Source organism: Haplochromis burtoni, unplaced genomic scaffold (assembly GCF_018398535.1).
Source record: "Haplochromis burtoni strain Fernald_Lab_line unplaced genomic scaffold, NCSU_Asbu1 Contig_3, whole genome shotgun sequence".
In the NCBI taxonomy this organism is placed as follows: Eukaryota; Metazoa; Chordata; class Actinopteri; order Cichliformes; family Cichlidae; genus Haplochromis; species Haplochromis burtoni.
This window is the reverse complement of record NW_024582364.1, coordinates 3,519,383-3,540,210: the sequence shown is the minus strand read 5'-3', so window position 1 is coordinate 3,540,210 and position 20,828 is coordinate 3,519,383. Positions and strand designations below refer to the sequence as shown.

Genomic DNA, 20,828 nt, shown 5'->3' with positions numbered 1-20,828 from the left:
CCCTTTCTTTCTTTCTTTCTTTCTTTGTATGTGAGAAGGTGTTTTGGATCTGAGACAAAATTATTTACGGAGACAACAAGAACCTGTCGGATTTTAGTGTTCCCAACACTTCTGAATAGCTGGAAGGCACGTCAGGACTAATTTATTTGAACAAAAAGCTAAACAAACATGCAAAAACAAAAGCAGCTATATAGCATTAAACACCAAAGGGAGACTGTGCAAAAGCAACAAAAGCAGGTTGCTGCTATGAATACCTGCAACTTTTTTTTTTTTTTTTACACTGCCACTCCAGGCGTTTTCCCCCCCCTGTTATTACAGCATACATTTTGGGCACTAATTTGTTAAGGACAGCTTGATGATGGCGATGCGCAGTGCATGTACAGAACAAGGCCATTTGAACAAAAACCTGGTTGTTGTTAGAGAGCGAGGGAGGCTACAATTATAATTACCCTGTGTGAAAATTGTTCAAAAATGATGCATTTGTCTCTACCTGTCTTTGTCGCTCCTTATCAGAACTGTCACAACAGCTCAGGTCTCACATTTTTGTTACTGCCGCTTTACACAGTAAATGGTGGTGTTAAAACTAATGTTGACAGTGGGGAAGGGATGGCAATCAATAAAAGAAATTACAAAGGATTCGGTAAAAACGAGCTTTTCGTGGCTCAGTTGTGCGTTTCGCTGCCTTTGCCGACTTTCAGAAGCGTCCTCTGAAGTCAGAGCGATATTTAAATATGACCTGGAAGTGGGTACGCTGCCACTGGTCTTATTTAATTAATTTTGCATCGCTAATGGTCATATATGATGTGAATCAATGTGTTTGATGTGTGTTGGGGTTTCTGTCTCTCGGCGCCTGCAGTCTTACTCTCACTACAGGCCATGAATGCTTCTCTGTTACATTCACTGTATTAGTAATCTCCTCAGGCTGAGGGTCTGTGTCATAGAGCACGACCGCACATTTTCTTTTGTCTAGGAATTAAATGTCACCTCAGGGTGGGTCACCTGCAAACAAAAGGCCACCAGCCGATTTGCAGGTATAAACAGTCTAAGATAAGGAAGCCCTCTCCTGCCGTGCAGGAAATTGAATAAGTACACTGCAAAAAAAAGTCAGAGAAACGGCTAAGCACAAAGAACATTTTTGTTTGCCTTGCTCTATCAGTATTGACCTCCTCCTTGTAGTGTATATCCCTATTGAATGTGCAAGGCACAATGCCCTCATCGAAGATGAGGTGCAGGAAACTGTCTGTCATCAAGCCTCCCGCCACCCCCACCCCCCCCAGCAATCTGTGCATCTCTTATCAGTGCTCCTGTTTTCCACTCGCATTCAGCGGTATGCCGGTGGAATGGAACGGGCAAGGTCATCACGCTCAAGTCAATCAAAGTGGTCAGTGTTGCAGTGATAGCAGGGGGCTATTGCTAAGGAATGTGTTCTTTTTTTTCATTGACTTTCCCGGTAAATCTGAAAGGCTTCAAAGGCCACAAAAGCTTTCTCTGTTGCCCAGTACAGTACGTATATATAGATCCACGACGCCCAGAAATCTTTTATCAGGAGTAATGGCTGCCAATAAAGAGGTTACTGCTCAAAGGCACTGAAGAAAATACTCAGAAAACATTTCTTTTTTGTGTCAAAGTAACAATTTTTCGATAGAACTCAATAAAGCAAAAAGACCTCAAGCCAGAGCATTATACAACCAAATACCCTAATAGATGCAGAGCCAGCACTTCACATGCCAGCAGATAAGCTAGTTTAAAAATTGCTAGCTTTGCCGCTTTCGTCCAGTGACCCTTGCAGATGGTGATCAATATTATGTCAAAACTGAAGAGAAAACAAGAAATACTAACAAGGAAGGCATTGTTGCCCATAAAATGCTAGCGTTCTGCTATTACATACTTGGCGGGTTAAGAATTCTAATGTGGGAGACACACTCCCCTCAGTGGCACACATTTCTGAACAGAAACTTCAAAAGAGTTTAGGAGCGTGCTGATCCCAAATCAGTAGAAAACAAAAGAAGCTGCTTGTGTCTGGTAGCTTGAAATTCTTTGCTATTGCCTCATTTGATGTGCAGTATCCACATGATGAATGCTGTGGAGTGGCTGCTGAGGCTCAGTGATGCTTACACTAAACAACAACGACAGCATTAAAAAGAAAATGGTCATTTGTCTTCAGTGTCACATTTTTTGGCATATAGGTAGTAGTATCGCCCGCTTCATTCTGGACCACCCCGCGAGTGGGAGTTCTCCCATGTTCAGAAATTTTCTGGTGCTGGTCTGTCAACGGTATTTATATTACCGCTTTTATTTTGCAAGCACACATGGGTGTGACCAACACATTTTTTGAATTATGATGACTGGATGTGCCAATCCAGCCCTCGTGCAAAATATCAAATAGAGTAGGAGCTCTAGCAAGATGAACACTGTTCAATGGATCTCAGGATGCATGCTGAAGACATTACTGATTTAAAAAGAAATCCCCCATTAATCTAACCCAGCACAGACTGAGCTTTAATTGCGTTAAAAACTGTATGTCAGTGTGCACTGACTCTGCACTAAATGAAAAACGCATGTCAAAATAAAACATGCATGAAAGGGTTTTTCAAAAAAATATATTTTTCTCATGCACCAACAAAAGCCTCAAAAGAATATTGTGCTGGGATGAAACAGAGAAACACAATTTCATGCCAAAACGAGTACTAAAATTGCTCTGCACCACCTCATCTGCATAAACGCAGCCTGAGTTACCACTCCATCCACTTCGCCACAAGTGGGTTTTTTCAGATATACGAAAATACCAAAATGGACTTGTTACAAACAGAAGTGATAGAAGTGCGAATGTGTTAAAGACTACTGCAGGCTGGGAGTCCGCGTGAAGAGTAATTCCGCGTCTCTTATCAGAATTGTCGCTTCATTATCGTCTCAAGGCCCTGATCTCTGTCCCTTGTCATTCTTGTACTCTCCGACTCATTATTCGTGTCATCCGTGTTCCAGTTGCAGCCTTTTCTGACACCGTGTCAATGTGACGTCCAGAGTAAGCCTCCTGGGCTGTGCTCGGTACAGGCAGGGCTGAGTGAAGGAAGTAGAGGTTGATTAGGAGGAAGAAATGGGGAGATTCTGCCACAGCAAACAAAAACAGAGACACAAGCATGAGATGGAGACAATCCCACATCCTCCTTCATTTTCTCTTCCCCTGCTTCCCCCCCTCAATCCCCACCCTCAGGGGGGCACCTGACTTACTCCGAGACATTTTCTTGAGTGGAAAATCCAGCTGGGGTTTAAGTGCAGGGGTAAAATATGGGCTTTAAGGGGGAGTTAAGCATCACTCAGGGCAGATCAAACCTGTGAAACTATTCCCTCGCTGCACCAGGGAGACTTGCTTTAAGTCACCTCTCTTTCTTTGTGTTTCATCAACTCCCCTGAAGAGATGCAACAATATGTTAGATATTGAACAAGCAATGAACTAATTCTGTCAAAGTGGCACTCTCCCAGGAGCATATAGGATTTTTTTTTCTATCTTCCAAGTCGAGCATCTTTTTCTAAAATGTTTAGCCTTCGTGACAGTTATTTGTAATTTCTAAGAAAAGCCTTGTTTTCTCAGTAGACAATACAAGGTGTCGAATTATGCTTTCCTTTAATCTGACTGATGTATCCATGGACCAAATAAAACAAGACATTCCATTTAGTTCCATCTCTCCAGCTGAAAATTCCCTGTCATGACGTGCATTACACGCTGACCCTCTTTGCATTTAGCGGATTATTAGTAATGTAATGATGCCCCCCTCTTCCCGAGCTGCTTGTCTTTGATGTGTGCCCACGGGGTCAGGGTTCATCCTACCAATCGACTGAGGAGTGAACCCTGATTTTCTGAGGCAAATTAAGACAGAGTCATTATAGCCTCCACTTTCTGATTTTTTTTTTTTTTTTTTCTTCAGTTCTTGCCCCATGAGGGAAATTCTTCATCTGCAGTCTTCTGCAGCTGAGCCGGCTGTTCTGAAGAGGCAAAAATAATCCACCATGTCGACTCGCATCACTTGTGGCAAAACTGAAACATTTTCTGAGAGTTTTGTAATCCCAGAGAGTGATTTCTGCAACATCAAAATAAAGTAGGCTGTGCATTTCAAGTATTTTGTTTTTGCCAGAAGTTACATCCTTAAAGGTACAGTCAGTTAATTTTTTTAAGGTTATTTAACAGAAAAAAAGGATACCGTACTTAAAAATATAAGTATTAATTACAAACTTGTAATTAATCTATTAAAAATTCATGGGAGCAAGCGTTGGTCTGTGGAAGGTGCCATGTTTACCCACCATATTTGAATACAGTGGCCAGGAAGGACGTCTCCCTTCTGACTGATGACGTTTTACTCATGTGTCTTGAGACCGACCACATACGCAGCAGGCCAAAGTCAGAGAAAAGAAGTCCTAGGTGTTTTTGTGCTGTAGAGGGACATTTAAACTTGTGCCTCTAACTTCAGACGCCATTTAGGATCATACCTATGTTTTACCATCGGAGAAGGACTTCCCTTTACCAAAGAACTAAAAATCCTAAACAGGCTTATTTATTCCTGATATTGTCACTATTTCTTATTGTCAGCAGATTAGACATGCAAACCTCCCACCCATCTCCGCTGACAATGAGCCAGCTAAACGACAACAGGAGCTATAAGCTAAAAATCCAGTTAGGGATGTTCTTTCCCCCTGATAAACAGTTTGATTATATTCTTATGTCACATAACAGTTTATTCAGTAAACATCAGAGTAAAATATTAGATCCACTTCAAGACAGTTTCACTAACGCTGGCTAACAGCAGCTAACAGAGGCTAACAGAGGCTAACAGCAGCAAAAAAAAATGCCAGTGCTTATAAACAGAGAAGCCTTCATATCCTCATCAACACAAATCAGTTATTGTGAACTCTCCTGTTGCTCCCTCGCTCCTGTTTCAGGGCCAGTTGCATGCTGTTTGATTTATGGAGGACTGCAGACAAGCATGTTTGCGTGGGTTACGTAGCCTTCTGTGCAGACAAATACCAATGCAAACTAACACAAACGCAGTGCCATAAAATAGACTTAATCCAGGGGTTTCCCCACATAGAGAAGTTTAGTAGTGCATTATGTGTCTCTGTTTCTGCTTTGTTTTGCATATAAAGTAATGGTTAACTTGAGTGTGTATAAATTGTTCTTACCAAAGCCTGCAGATGTGTACACGGTTGGTCAGTTGGACCAGTTTTGTGTTTAGATTCCTTGAATTCACAGAGGGGGGAAGAGGCTTTGAGCCAGATGACTGGTTGTCTGCAGCTTTCTATTCAATTCAAATGATTTTGACAGACCAGGACAGGCAAATGGTTAAAATGATGGAGTGAACATGTTAGTCTCTACATGTTACAGTCAGTTTTAACAAGCAGGATGATATCAGAAAAAAGCAAATTAAGAATTATAATATTATTTTATACAATATGTAGCAGAAACAGCTTTCTGGCATTGATAAACATCAATAACTGTCTTTAAAAGTCACAATGTGTCATTTCCACATGTTATATATGGATTTAAAAATAGGATTGTTTTATTCAGTGGTCCTTGGTGAGCATGTTGACAGATTTTGTTAGTTTTGAAAAGAGCAAGAAAAATCTATTTAATTTTGTTCAAGTTTCAGTTGGTAAAGATGGGAAGCCAAGATATTAAGGAAGTCTTTTGGAGTGCATGGACCTACATTGCATTGTGTAGACTTCATCCTTTGCTGTAAATGCACTGTAAGTGTTTTCTCCATGAAGAAGAAGCTTTGAGGTTTTCTGTTTTATTTGCTGTGGGATCTTGTTGGGCCAAAAGATGCAAAAGCCAGATCCTGCCAGCAAGTGTCTCTCCCACACACTCACACACACAAAAGGGTGAGAGGTTGGGTACCCTGGGAAAATCTTGAAAAGTTCTTGTGCAGCTAAATTTAATATACATTTTGTTCTGTGGCTGGCTTCCCTGGTTTGTGCCAGGTCATTTTTAAACATAAGCGGGGTCTTGCTCCATGTTAAAAGTGTGATGGTGTCATCACCTTTACACGGAGCGTCTGCATTTCACGATGTTTTCGTTATTTATTTATTTTTAATGAGAATTAAGATCGAGGCGAGGAAAAAAAACCCTACTTTTTTCTATTTATGGTTTTGCTGCTCCCGTTACAGAGGAAATATTACATGGCTGCATCAGGTGTGATATGGATCTAGCGCACTCTAAATGGATCCACCTGAGGAGTTAAGAGGCAGCAGCGGTGTCTGTCACGCTTAGCCTCAGCAAAATGACAAATCCTTCTCCTTAAACCCCCTCAACGAGACATGCACCAACATGGAGCACGTGATTTCTTTTTCTCCCCCCACCTCCTCCTCCTGATCTCTTTTTTCGCCTCAATATAAGAAATAAATTTAAGAGATGAATCAGAGAAAAGGCAATGAGCAAGAATGCAAAAAAGAAAAAAAAAAGTGGGGATTTTTGAAGGGGGAGTGCTGAATGCGTGTACCACCAAAGAGAAAAGGGATATGACTCAGAGCGCTTCATCTAACCACAAATGGACTCGGTCCTATATTGCCAGTTTCTATTTTAAAATTCTTATATCGGAATCAAGAGTGTCTGATAGCAGTTGTCTGGGAAAGGCGGGCGTGGTTTGTGGTCTTGTCTGACACTGTCTTTAGAAACACTTCCCAGCAAAGGTGGACCAGAGCTGGGACTTAAGTGTCATGGGAAACGGTGCCATATGTCCACGTTGATTTCCCGGTGTTTCAGCGCGTTTTGACAGTTGGAATGAAATATGATCTGCCGGTGGCGCAGCAAAGAGTTCTCGGGGTGTTGTCTGTATTTGAAAAGCAGGTGTTACTTTGTAAATCCCAAATCTCCTTTCTCATCTCCCACCTCGCTCCCGGCTTGTCTCTCACATCTGATGGGTGGTCATGTTCTGCATTTGGGAACATTTTAGGCAGCATCGCCGGATGCCTCACAAATTGAGGGATGGGGAAATAAAAAAGACTTTGCCTGCTGCCTTTGGACCGTGCAAGCTGAATTAGACCCAACTTTTGAGTTTGTTAGTTGAGAGGCATGTGCATAGACAGCAAAGGGTACTTGTGTTTTAATTAATACATGAAAGAATTACCGCAGTGGTCTCTTGATTTTTTTTTTTTGATTTTTTTTTTATGAGCTATTTTTTCCCCTCTCCTTGGCCAGCAATCAGAAAGTTCCCCTGAGCAGATTAGAAATACTTCAGTAAAGAACAAAGAAGCTGGGAAAAAAAGAGGCAAAATATTAAGAATTCAAATGAGACTTTATTATTTTCTCCCCGACTTCCCAGTGAATATTTTTACTCCACTAGAGCAAAACCTGCTCTGTGACCACTCGGATATTGGATTATGGATGCATCTCCCACCGTTGGAGCAAAAGCTTGACTCCGAGATTTGCTCTTTCTTCCAGAGATGTCGGCTACCAGTAGTATGGGGAATGAAACAATATGAAAAGACAAACAATCCTGAAGTACTCCTGCTGTGACCTCTGTGGGGGCACTCTTATTTGACTAAAGGCTACACCCTCCTTTATGCTGTGGAGAAAGCGTCCCTGTCAAACCGAAGCCCAGAACAATGGGGGCCAGCCTCGGGGAAACAGGGCCATTTGCATGCAGCTGTTTGCCGTTTCCCGGACCACAAAGGCCAATCAAAGGATCTTTAATGGAGGATGACAAGCGTCAGCCAACGCCTTTGCTCTCTGTCTGTGCCAGCCCTCGCCGCTCTGTCTACCCTCCCAAAGTGGCCCACGTTTTTTTTTTTTCCGGTCGGGCATTCCTTAACTTTTTTTCTCTCTCTCTGTCCTGATGCTGTGGCCTTTGAAGGGTTAAAGGTTGGTCACGACAGCACTCTTGAGAGGGAACGCTCAGAGCAGCAAAGATCACCCCGAACATGTGTGTTACGGTCTGCCGCGTGCAGTCGCCAAATGGCGATACCTCGACACCAAACCTCCATTATCTTTTCGCTTCATCTCCAGGGTTTTAAGAGCCACGGAGTGTAACTCTGTGGATGGTTTTAGATGCACCCATCTGAGCCACAGTGCCACTTCCAATTTCAAGGGTGTTGATAGAAAACAAAATATGTATTATGAGGGGGATTGTCACCAGTGAATTATAGGCTGTCAACTGGAGAAGCCAAAGAAGAAGAAGAAGAAGGAGGGGGAAAAAAATCACCCAGAATGCAACATATTGAGAAGCAGTCCCAGCCCTTGCTTTGCTCTCTTGAGCTCAATAGACAGCTTAGCAGGCAGGTCAGGGGGAGGAATCTGAAAAGCTACTTTCCTCTCGCAGTCACTCACTGACCAGAATGCATGATAAGACTTCATGTCAACAAGGCCAGGAATAGAGATCACAGCCAATTATAGCCAAGTCAAAGTGGTTACCATGGCTAAACATAATTCAGCTCTCTCAATAATTTTGCCATTTCAAGTTAATCTGAGGTACGGATACATTTGGAGCAGTCTGTTCTCTGCAGTGTTTGTGTTATGGATTTTTCCTGCAGTTTTCTCTACACCGTTTTTTTTTTTTCTTTTTTCTTTTTCCTGCAGCTGGTGCCCTTCTGTCGCAATCTTCAACTGCTGCAAAGTTGAACAGTCAAACAAAGCACAGAACGCGAGATGAAAAGCTTTTCATGCCTCCCTAAGACATTGACATTTGTGCACACAAACAGTCTTCCCCCTCCTCTCCAGAATCTCGCAAAAGTTGTTTAAACCGAGAAAATCAACACGAAAGGATACCGACACCCAGAAACCTCTTATTGCCACAAGGTTTTTCCTTCATAGCCGTGTTTAAATCCTAAGATCTTAAGCGAAACCCAATTAAGTCAACCGAAAATATTTTACTTTGAATTCGGCTCTGTTCTTCTTCCTACAGTACCAAAAAAAAATAAAAAATAAAAACCATTATATGTATTTTAACTTTTTTAGACAGATTTGTCATTACTTGCCCAATTACAAGTTGACAAGACGGTCATTAATGAGGCCGAGACTATCTACAGTTAGGAAAAGAAGCAATTTGTTCTTTAGGCCGCCAGTACGGTCTAGATACTCCCCCTAATTGATGTACTGTTAGCCTATAACCAGAGAAATCTATACAAGCGAGGGAGGAGGATGCCGCCGAGGCACAGGCCTAATCAATCGTTAGGCTTCTGTTGACAACAGCATGCTATCATGCCATAGCGGTCTGATAGATAGGCAGAGTAGTCAGTGGACAACCAGAGAAAGGAGGTTACAAAAGGCAGATGGCGTGTGCGTGCGTGTGTGTGTGTGTCCACGAGGGTGTTTCAGCCGAAAGACTCGTCTCCCTGCTTAGAATTTTAAAACCCAATGAAATGCATTCTTTCTGTCTGTCCTCTCTAGCTGCCGTGATAAACCCGTCACTCCTTCCATGAGGAATGGCAGGCGGACCGATCATTAGTCTTTGCAGCAAAGCCGACGACTTCTCTCTGTGTTTTATCATCCGCCATTCTGGACAGGTTTTCTGAAAGGTTTGGGTAATTGTAGTAGTTATTGGGAAAGATGGAGTGACCCCGCAGCCCTCCACTTATGGCTCGGCTACAATGACGTCTCCTAATGAGGTGATAAACAGTCCAGCTAAGCAGAATCTACTGGCCATTAGATAGATCATGGTATTATAATGAAATGTCTAGTGGCCGAATGCCAGAGAATTTATACCATTAGTTTCATATTTTGCTGTCCTGCTACCGCTTCTAGTGTGTGCAGGAGTTTTTCCTAATGCACAATGACTTTAACATTATATTCTCAACAGTGTGTGTTTCACAGATGTTATTTTTTTTGTCTGTTTGCTGGTGTGACATGTACAGAGTGACATAGAATATCATTATAACCGGGGCCAGGCACAGCGGGCTGGAATGGCTAGCAGACATGTGTGTTGGGGTTTAAGGGTAGGAATTTCAAGCCCGAATCACTTCAGCTTTGAGCAGTTCAGACAATGCTAATTGCATCAGACCCTGACTGTCAAAAGTGTGAGGATAATTAGAGTGAGGGGGCAATGTGAACCCGGGGTGGTAAGTGTTAGTACATGACAATGCTCAGAAGCCAATGGGAGCATGGAAAAAGGTAACAGGCTGAAAGGAGGGCTAATTAGGAGAGAGCAGTGCAGAAAATACAAATGGTAGCTGCCCCCTCAGGGGCCCACCATTGCTGCAAACAACGGCGATTATTGGCAGTTCATGCAGCGCTCTGCTTGCACTTCTTAAATGGAACACATTTCCATGTTCTGCTTAGATTTTACCTAATTGTTTTCTCAAAATTGCAGACAGTTATGTTTTTTTTTTTTCTTCCTTTTTTTTTTTGTTTTTTTTTTTTTTTTTTTTTTGTAGTTCGGATCATTTTAACCCCACATAATGGATCTTTTTCTTTCTCCAGTTTTGTTCCCTCTCTCTTTGTAAATCATCATATCTGTGGCTCCACTCTATTCGTGATGCGGCAGTTTATTACTTAGGGGAAGAAAAAAAAAGTTAGAAAACGAAATGCTGAGAAATAACCTGTCCCAGTGTAATTTGCTGAAAGGAGGCAGAGATTTGAATGAAATAGTTAATATTCCCCTTAAAGCAGAGCTATTTGGCTGCGCTCCATCTATAGATTTTTCCTCCTGTGTGGACTCCAGACTGTCCCCTGTTCGATTGCCGGCACTGTAAAATGGATTATATTACACTCCTTTCTGCTGGGATTTTTGCCCTTTTTCCCCCTTCTTCTTCTTCTTCTTCTTCTTCTTTTCTTTACAGAGCAAGAAAAGCAAAAGAAACAAATGCTGGGGTGGAGGTCTCTAACGACCGTAAAACAAACTATTCTCTGTCCAGTTCAGTTTGACTCTGCGGTGGTTGTTCTCTATAGGTGGAGACCTTCCGGATGCACTGTGGCCTTTGTATTTGCTCAAGAATTTATGAGGTTACCATTGGTCTCCAGTGATTCAAAATTTCATGTCTTAGCCAAAAGGCTTAGACCACAAAGCGATGGAGACATGAATTGTTTCGTCTTTCCCCGGTCCTATATCGCGTGTAATGGCCCTTCTGTTTAAAACTGTGGTAAACATTGGACTGCTGTTGCCTATTTATTTTGCGCCAGCGGATTTTTACTGCATGATGTGTGGTCTTATTGTATCAAGAGCAGTGATCCTTTTAACTCGTTCTTTTTTTCCCCCTGATTTAATGTGCTTCTTCTCTGTCTCCGTGCGTCTCACCCTCTGTCAGGGTTCAGCCGAGCTGCCTTGCCTTTCGGGCTGGTCCGGAGGGAGCTCTCATGTGAAGGATATGCAATTGATCTCCGCTGCCCGGGGAGTGATGTCATTATGATCGAGACGGCCAACTACGGCCGGACTGACGACAAGATCTGCGATGCTGACCCGTTCCAGATGGAGAACGTCCAGTGCTACCTCCCCGACGCCTACAAGATTATATCACAAAGGTAAAAAAAAAAAAAAGACAAAACTCTGTCATGAAAGGGCGGATCTTATTTCACAAACACAACCAGGAGCTGAGGACTAAAAGTAAGGCTCTCGTTTTTTTTGTTTTTTTTCCGTTCCCCCTTCTCTCCGCGCCTGACATTCCCTCGCACAAAAGAACTGTTAAAATTATCGCCCCACTCGTGCAGCCACCTACATACCGGACAATTAATCGACATCTCACCCCTTGTTAAATGTAATTTGTTCGTCCATTGACGAGATTATGTAGGTGGCATTTGAAATTTTCGAAAACTGGGGCGCACATTAATTCTTGACAGGCAGGAATTGACATCCGTGCTGCAGAGCTCTTCAAACCAGCTGCGCGTTGTTGCCTCTGTTTGAGTCATAATCAGCGTAGCTCAGAGAACTGCGAGTCACATGAACACCCTCTTAATTCCCTATCTGGAACATTGGGCTTGCTTTGTTCAAACACTTGTAGTGCATTGAAGTGGCTTTGCCTCAGGTAGTGAGCAATGCCCATCATCATGCCTTTTATCCTGGTTACCCTCTCACAGGATGCTGCCTCTCTGTCAAATGACATCACAGCAACACTTTAGCTCCACTGCTGCTTACCCCTAGAGGAGTGTGTGTTTTTAAAGGGCACTGGATGAACTATTCATAAATAGTAACCAGCACAGTTCATCTTCTAATGCACTGCTCTGTCTTTAACCTGCCCCCTCCGTGCGCTAGCTTCTGAGCATCATCGCCCACCATCTCAGACCTCTGGGATTTTTCCCTGCTTCGCTCTCTTCTGTATTTACTCCCATGAGGGATAGATCAAATCCAGCAATCTTATTCTGTCTTTCTAAATTTACAGCACCGCCTCAGTACGCTCACATAGTAACATGCTGCTGACAGTGTCCATGCCCCTCGGTTTGACTGCAACCTGCCACACTGTGCGCCACATCTGTTGACAAGTCAGACTCTCACTCGCCGAAGCTACACTTCAAACTTATCTCAATTGAAGATTCCCTGGAGGCAGTGTGCGAGTGAAGGCTTTGAGAAGAGTCTGCACCACAAGCCCTTAACCAGAATTATTCTAATGATTCAGATCAGAGGAAATGGGCTCCTGACCGTAATTAAAGTTGATGTGATAACTGGGGATGTTAAAGCAGTCACAAAGCTTTGGCAGACACTGATCAGCCCTCCTTCAGTCTGCAGGAAACCAGAACAAGAACAACTAAGACAACATTGACACAGACTCCCCTGCCAGAATCATCAAGATTAACAAAAGGCAATAGCTCCACGGACATAAACAAACATATTAAACAAGATTGGGGAGACAGAAACAGTGGGGAGCCTGCTGCACAGAGTGGCAGTTTTTGCCGGTTTGGAAATTGCGATAGAAAGTATTCATCAACCGCCTGTTTTTCCACAACAACAACAACAACAAAAAACCAACTAACAGGAATCAAATGGCTTGACTTTCAGCATCTACATCAAAGTGTTTTGTCAAGTGAAATGTTTTGTTGTTCACGCAAAAAAGTGTTTGGATGAAAGATGCATGCAGGAACTGATGGAACCTCAGGTTTGTAGGTCACTTTAATATTCAGGTGATCATCCCCTCAGAGATGTACTGTAAATGGACGGTATGTCTGACCTTTCTCTCTGTCTGCTCTTCTCCCTCCGTATCTCAGTTGGCCACCAGCACAAATGCAAAAATACGCCTGTTTTGCTGACTTCCATTACCTTATTTCAACGGCCGCCCATTCCGTGACCTGTTACAAAATGCCCGAATAAAACTTTTACCAGATCAAAGGTGCAGCGTTTTCATAGAAAGCATGCGAGACTTCAAGGACTTTCATTAGATTGTGCTCGGTGCAATAAAGATTGCATGCAGTGATTTCAGCTGCAGTTTAAAACAGAGGAAGACTGTCAGGATGCTTAGCAACAACACATCTGCTGTTCTCCAGAGCACTAGGACTAAAACTTAAAGCTGAATAAATGCCACAGTGGGTTCATTAGTATTTATATCCTTTACTTGAAGGTACACCGATCGATATTTTGTAGTTACAATGAATCAAGCGATAATGTGCAATGTGAAGGGTTTTCTCTTGTAACGATGAACCTTTCAGAGCATCAGCCCCCAACTCTCCAGTTATCCCTCCGTTCATCTTTTAACTCCTGGCTTTGGTTTCCTGGACTGCATCAGACTCACTGCACGTCTCTGTCTGTAACCACAGGCTGTATATAAATGATGGAAGTAGCCACCATGATAGTGAAGTCCCATTATGAGGCTTTGAAATGAGCATCTTGGCCATCTTGACGTTCTTAGACCGGATCTGGATCTGACAGAGAAATCGACCATCCATTTATCTGTTCATCCATTTTCTTAACCACTTATCCAATTCAGGGTCACGGCAGAGCTGCAGCCCATCCCAGCTACAGGGTACACCCTAGACAGTCCATCATGGCCTCATTAAGAGAGTGTTTTTACTGCGGTCATAAATCAAGCGAGCAGCGGGGTCATTTCAGTACAGTTTGACCTCTTTTTGCAACTAGGAATCACCCACTACTGACCGCCCATTATCCAAAATGCAAGTTTACACGACAGCTACACTTTAGACAATGCTAAGGCACTTCCATTTTTATATACAGTCTGCATCTCCAACAAACGACTCAGTGAAACACACAAGTCCTCAGCTGGAGACCCATATAATTATAGCTGCAGGTAACAAGAGACCAAAACAGCGCTTAAAGGACACCAAATGATCTCTAATGTTTCAGCGCTTTGTGTAGTTAGGCAGGCGTTTCTGTATTTTTCTACCCTTATTTGACCAAAAAGTGGGAAAAAAACAAAAAGTGGCACCCACGCTACAGCTTTTAAGAGCAGATCGCTTTTCATTTTGAAACTCCTGCTTGTGTTTGGGTAATAAGTAGGTAGATTTTCTTACTTACTGACCCAGAAATAATGTCCACTGATTGCTGCTTTTGAGCTCTCTTAAGACCAGGAGTGCTCACCAAAAAGTGAATGCCAGCCCAAGGTTTACTCGTCTTTTACTGCTTTGCTTTGTTTTTTTTTTTGTTTTTTTTAAATCACTTTGCATTCTCTGCCTCCTCCGACAGCTGCACTCCTGTTTCCTTTGCCAGGTAGGGTTTCCAGCATCCGCTAATTCAGCTACCCGGGGAAAGTTCCTGATATTTGTGGAAAAATAAAAAGTGCTGTCCTGTTTCTGTTTTGGTTGTGCAGTCAAGCCTTTATTTCCTCTGGAAGATTTTGTACCACGTGGCAGACAGAACTCATCAAAGTGACTGTGCACGTAATGATAAGTTTTAATGATAAGCCCAATGCATGCAAGCATTGAAAATAAATGACTCACTGAAAAATGCTCACTTTCAAGGAATATGTTACTCTGCTGTGAATGTTTTTAGTGACTTGATATTGGTTACTCATCTATAGGCAACCCCTAAATACGGTAGTTTTATCTCTCTGATATACTCTTGTAAATCCTCTGAAAATAAGTACAAGCACAAAATGAATTACACAAGCAATTTACAAATACCTGCAACCATATTACTTGATTAAATATACCCTCTATCACCGGGGCTGTCGTCGGTCCGGCTCATAAACTCATAACGTAGAAGTAGATCAAATATGTTGGGGTGCATTTTAATCAAGTGTGTTGTTCTTATCTGCCGTCAGTCAGTTCACATTTTGATGCAGTGACCCTTCTCCTTTGCAGCAGCCCTCTTGAGCATTCACTGCAGTGAAGCCACAAAAGCACCTCTCCTAAGTGCAGCTGGCAGCATTAGTGTCAGTGATGTTGAAACCGTGGCCGATGATGCCGATGCTATTTGTTAACTCCTTAATGGGAGCCCCCACCCCCACACCGTATAACATTTATAATCCATTAGTTTGAAGAAAATGGCTCTTGTTGTTAAGATGCATGCTCTGTCTCTTAATGCACACACATTTACCTTTACGTTCATTAATTTGACCAGAGCCAAAAAGTGCACTGTCATGGTTTCGTGTGGTTGCCGTGCAGCACGACTCCCATTTGCAGTGACAGGAAGCTTCTCGAATGACTAATGGTTCTTTGTCCGGTCTTCAAATGTACGTCCAACTTGAATTTGTGCTTCAGACCTTCTGAAAAATTTATCTGAGGCTTGCAAATTGCTTAATGTCCTATTTTGGTGCCATTTTCTGTCTTTCTTTCTTTCTGTCTTGCTTTTTTCTGGCTCGCCTCTGTCACTGGTGACATTCTCAATCCCTCCATCTCAGCAGAGCTTGATTGAAGTGGAGCCAATTTCAGCCTATGCAGTATTTAAACAAACTCAATCCACTGCTGTTCTTTTCCTTCCCCACCTCCCCTCCTTTTCTTCTGATTTACTCGAACTTTTTCAGCACCCAGAAACATCTGCTAACATGCACGCATGCCGTCTCTGCAATCCGCACGTCAGACTCTGACTTAGGGACACCATTTCACACTGGAAGGCCTCTCATCGAAATGACGCTCTCGTGCCATGCAGAGGAGCTGCTGTTGCACTAGAGGCCAGCCATTCATGTCCACTGCATGTCACCGCCACCTGTCGCGTGTGTCTTAATGAATGTCTTCTCTTTCAATAGCGGTGCGAAGACTAATTCCTAACATGCCTTTAGCAGCTCTTTCGCTCTGTCGTTCATCACATCATGCTCATTTACTCTTCCTTAATGTTTTCATTCCTCTCTCTCTCTGTTTGCAAAGGTTTAAACTTGAGTGCATTTGTGACAGCTCCGGCTGGGATTTGATCAATTACAGTGTAGCTGTAACGATGAACTTTCTCCCCCCTCCCGGCCTCATCTTTGTTATTAATGTTATCTTTGAGGAGTGCTCTTGCTGTGGGTAGTCATGATGAAATCTCTGGTCAATCTTTTTTTCTTCTTTAGGTGCAACAACCGTACGCAGTGCGTGGTTGTCACTGGCTCTGATGTCTTTCCCGATCCATGCCCTGGCACCTACAAGTACTTAGAGGTCCAGTATGAGTGTGTTCCATATAGTAAGTACCGCTATCCAAATCTCATACTGAAATCTTACTGTGTGCAATTGAAAATGGTGTGATGTAACCGCTGTGTCTCATCATTTGCAAGTATTTTGCAGTTCGCCCTTACGGACGGTGCTCCCGCTGATGTATTTGAAACAGGATTGTAGCATTAATGACGCTAAGTTATGTTGAAATATGAAGTGTTTTGGTCATTTAAAGCTCCAGTTCACCCCAATAATGAAAAAAAATCGAAATTACATTTAATGGAATCCACCCATGCAGACCGTTTTAGACGTTTAAATCACCTTATTTGACATCCGTTTGACCCCAATTCTGGCTCTGGTTCCAAATAACTGGATTAATTAAAGGCTTTTTTTTTTTTTTTGTAATGACCATCCTGCCTTAGTCTTATTTGGGAAACATTCAAGAAGCTTTATTCCTGTTTTCACTTGACCCTGCCTGATAAAATAGCAACTCTCACTGCTGGCAGTTTGGTTAATGTTAAGTTTGCAAGAGCAAAAATGTCTTTTATGAAGCTGAGGTCCACCAGGCGTTCTCTGACAGGGTCAAACAAAATGTTACACGCAACGCACAAAAAGCAGATTTGAGTCTGGTTTCGGATCCATATATAAAGCCCCATCCCTGTCTGCAGCGGTGATGTATTTGTGCAGCACGCGGGACTGAAAAGTCGTAATTAAAGTATTTCAATAGCAAAATCTCTTTCAGGAGCAGTATTGCTGTTTGTCTGGATAAACCGCAGCGCTTACTGTCAAGAGTTATCACTGGAACTACTTTCCACTGAACAAACAGCCGTAGTAAAAGGTTCCCCCCCCACCCCCCCCTTTTTTTTTCCCCCTTTTGTAAAACTGTCTCTTTTGTATTTGGCTTCTAGCAGAAATTTCAGCAGTTTTCACGAGCAAAACAAAACACCTACAAAAAAAAATAAAATAAAATCCCAAAACTATCTGCATGAGGCGATACCATTAGGAGTGTGGAAGAAAATATGTTTACTGGTAATTTCGTTGAGCTGACCTTCCACCGATCTTAACTTGAGATTTATTGTCTTTCGCCGAGATGTTACAAATAATTGGGTACACTGGTTTTTGCTTTTGTTTTGTTTTTTGCATTCATACAGTGTGTTCAGTCATTTAATTTGAGAACACATTGAATAAGAGGCAGATTAAAAATTAAAATGAATGTGCATCTGCTCTTAGATTAAACCAGAACTCATGTATTCAGCTGTGAAGTGTCTCTAGTATTCCATTATGAAAGTGGCTTAATTAAATCGCTTGAGAGTTGGTTGGTTTGTTTCTGGTGTCTAGTTTAACTAAATCTACCTTAAGAGTGTTATAGACTAGTTTATAAAAAGTTAGTCCAGGCTTCATTTAAATCCTTCGTATTTAAATTGATGAAATGTAAACATATTCAGAAATATTCACTCTTTTTTTTTTCTTCTTCTTTCAAACAGACCTCCCTTTCACCTCCTGTCTAATCCCCCCGACTAACCTCTTTGCTCTCGATTTTTTTCTCTCCTTCCTTTCAACGTTCGATCTCTCACATATTGTCTCCAGCCTCCCCCCACCCCATTCCTCTGCCCCAGTATATGCAGCTTCGACAGCCCACTAAAGAAACTCCATATTAGGCCGAATATCCATCAGTCATCTCATGTGCTGTTGCTCTCTTTGGCTCATTTGAGAGTTTGGTCTGTAACATTAGCACCGTGTCATGTTTTACGTGTGTGGGCGAGCGAGTTTGGAAGCGAGTTTTGATTTGTGTTTATAAAGTTTGAACAAATTCCACCCGCAGTCAATACAAGCCAAAAATAATTACTGTGCTGTTTCTCTAAGAATGTTATCCATCTAAATATGAGCCGAACTTTGAGATTTCTATTCTCCTGCCACTTAGGGGGAAGCATTTTTAGAGGGATTTGCTCTGCTTTTGCAGTGGCCAGTGCATTATTTTGTTGGCAGACAAAGACGACGAAAACGAAACGTTTAATGCACTGGAAAACACGGCGCGTAGCTCGTCTCTGGTCATATAACTTGTCTGTTTTTATATCCTAGGGACGAGAGGCCGTTTTCACTAACAAACATCCTTGTTTTCTTTCCCTCCTCCAGCTCTTCCTCCCTAAGCAGCGCTGCAGTTCATCTCATGGTCATTCCCTCAGACTAATTCTTCTCTTTGTACCTGGTAGTTGACTCATGATAACCTTTCTCTCCCTTTTTCGCACTCTTTTTTTGCTTTCTTTTCCAATGCCTGAAATAGAAGTGGAGCAAAAAGGTAAATGAGTGGTCTGGTCCTTCCCTCCCCCTCCTTTGGCTCCTTGTTCTGTGGTGTTGAGTACAGCTCCCCCCTTCACGTCTTCCCCCCCCTCCTCTCCTGATTGCCTCTCCTGTCAAATGCTAAACCCATAGGAGGATTGTTTGCACCCACGGAGTCCAAATGGACACAATTTCAAATGACATCCGCGGTCATTAAACGTAGTTTTTCCCTGACAGTGTGACAGAAATCACCAACTGTCCGGTGTCGATTTGTTCCAGAACCCTGAAGAATCACTAGTTGTGTGTATATATTCTTATTTGGCTCAGTCGTAGTTTGCTTGGCCCAACTTCTGCTGCACCCATAGCACGTGATGTGAAATAGCAGTGATGGCTGAGTGAGATTGGCACAGGCTGAACAAAAAGTTTGGAAAAAAAAACCCCAGCAATTCACTGTGTTCCCTTTGTTTTTTGCTTTTTTAAAATCCAGAACCAATTAATTTAAAAGCAGCTAAACGGGAACCTTGCCATGGCCTCCCTCACCCATCAGTGGTTACTCTGTCTTTTTGCCACAGAAGTAGTGAAAATCCTTTACCACTGTTGCCTCCCCCCTCCCCTCCAACCTCCACTTTCATTTTTTACCTTCTGCTTTGCTGCCGCCACCACCACCATTAACAACCTGTTGTTCACTCCTATCGAAAGACGTGAAGCCCGTTACCCCTTATCATTTCGGTTTATGACCTCAGTCATGTGAGTATGCATGTGCAGTGTGTCCATATACCCAGCTGTTCGTGTGCCATTTGACATCACAACAGACTGGTATTTTTCGAAACAAGTTCCAATCGAAACACTGTGAACCCTACTTCTTATTTCCATTTCCCACGTCTTTCGTTTGCAGGATTTTTCCTTTTTCTTTGTGTTCTCATTTTTGTTTTGTTTTGTCCCCGTTAGGATGTATCAGCAGACCCCTGAGATGCAAGTTCTCTCAACCACACGTTTCTCATTGTGAACAATCGCTGTTGATACATGCATTTGTTTTCCTTTCTTTTTATCCCTGCTCATTAGCGGTAGTACAAAAGCACTAGTTTAAAGATTCCTCCAAAATCACAGTCCCTGATCTTTTTTGTCCTGCACTCGAGTCGCACAGCAGCGAGAATGATGCCTGTCAAATAATACTGTTTTTTTTGTTTTGTTTTTTTCTCAAAAGTATATAAATTCTTGCCTTATTTTGTTTCACTCTCTTCTCTGTCACTAGTTTTCATTTGTCCCGGGACTCTGAAGAGTATCGGCGCCGCCACCTTCCTGTTTGAAGGCGAGCAGCAGGCCGGCTCGTGGTGCAAAGACCCGCTGCAGGCCGGAGACAAAATTTTCTTCATGCCCTGGACGCCATACCGCACTGACACCCTCATCGAATACGCCTCTCTGGAGGATTTAAAAAATGGTCGCCAGACGACCACCTATAAACTGCCGCACCGTGTCGACGGGACGGGCTTCGTCGCTTATGACGGCGCCATCTTCTTTAACAAGGAGCGCACGCGCAACATCGTCAAGTTCGACCTGCGCACGCGCATCAAAAGCGGCGAGGCCATCGTTAACAATGCCAACTACCACGACACCTCTCCCTACCGCTGGGGTGGCAAGACGGACATTGACCTCGCAGTAGACGAGCGGGGCTTGTGGGTAATCTACGCCACAGAGCAGAACAATGGCCGCATAGTGGTGAGCCAGCTCAACCCGTACACGCTCCGCTTCGAAGCCACCTGGGAGACGGCTTACGACAAACGCTCTGCCTCCAACGCCTTCATGGTATGCGGCGTGCTGCACGTAGTACGCTCCACCTATGAGGAGAACGAGAGCGAGGCGAGCCGGAGCCAAATCGATTACATCTACAACACCAAGCTGAGCCAGGGCGAGTACACAGACATCCTGTTCCCCAACCAGTACCAGTACATCACTGCTGTGGATTACAACCCCAGAGACAACCAGCTGTACGTGTGGAATAACTTTTACATCCTGCGCTACGACCTGGATTTCGGGCCGCCGGATCCCGCCGAAGGTGAGAGCTGCTTCATTGTTGTTTAGTCTTTGTCTAATTCTTCTATTGTTTGGCTGCAGTGTGGGATGTCACAGA

The 20,828-nt window shown here is 43.0% G+C and overlaps 1 protein-coding gene across 13 annotated transcripts in view; it reads left to right on the top strand.

The window, feature by feature from the left end:
* The window catches only part of LOC102308108 (adhesion G protein-coupled receptor L2), an 89,082-nt gene that overhangs the window by 25,216 nt on the left and 43,038 nt on the right, over positions 1-20,828 (top strand). For 8 of the 13 annotated variants that reach the window (XM_005912646.3, XM_005912644.3, XM_014332465.2 and 5 more), the window contains exons 3-6: positions 11,227-11,440; positions 16,345-16,454; positions 18,705-18,719; positions 19,953-20,753. In XM_005912646.3, the coding sequence (XP_005912708.1) occupies positions 11,227-11,440; positions 16,345-16,454; positions 18,705-18,719; positions 19,953-20,753 (1,140 nt within the window). Of the gene's footprint in view, positions 1-11,226; positions 11,441-16,344; positions 16,455-18,704; positions 18,720-19,952; positions 20,754-20,828 lie in introns of those variants that run through there. The other 5 variants (XM_005912647.3, XM_005912645.3, XM_042219551.1 and 2 more) reach the window with 2 other exon arrangements.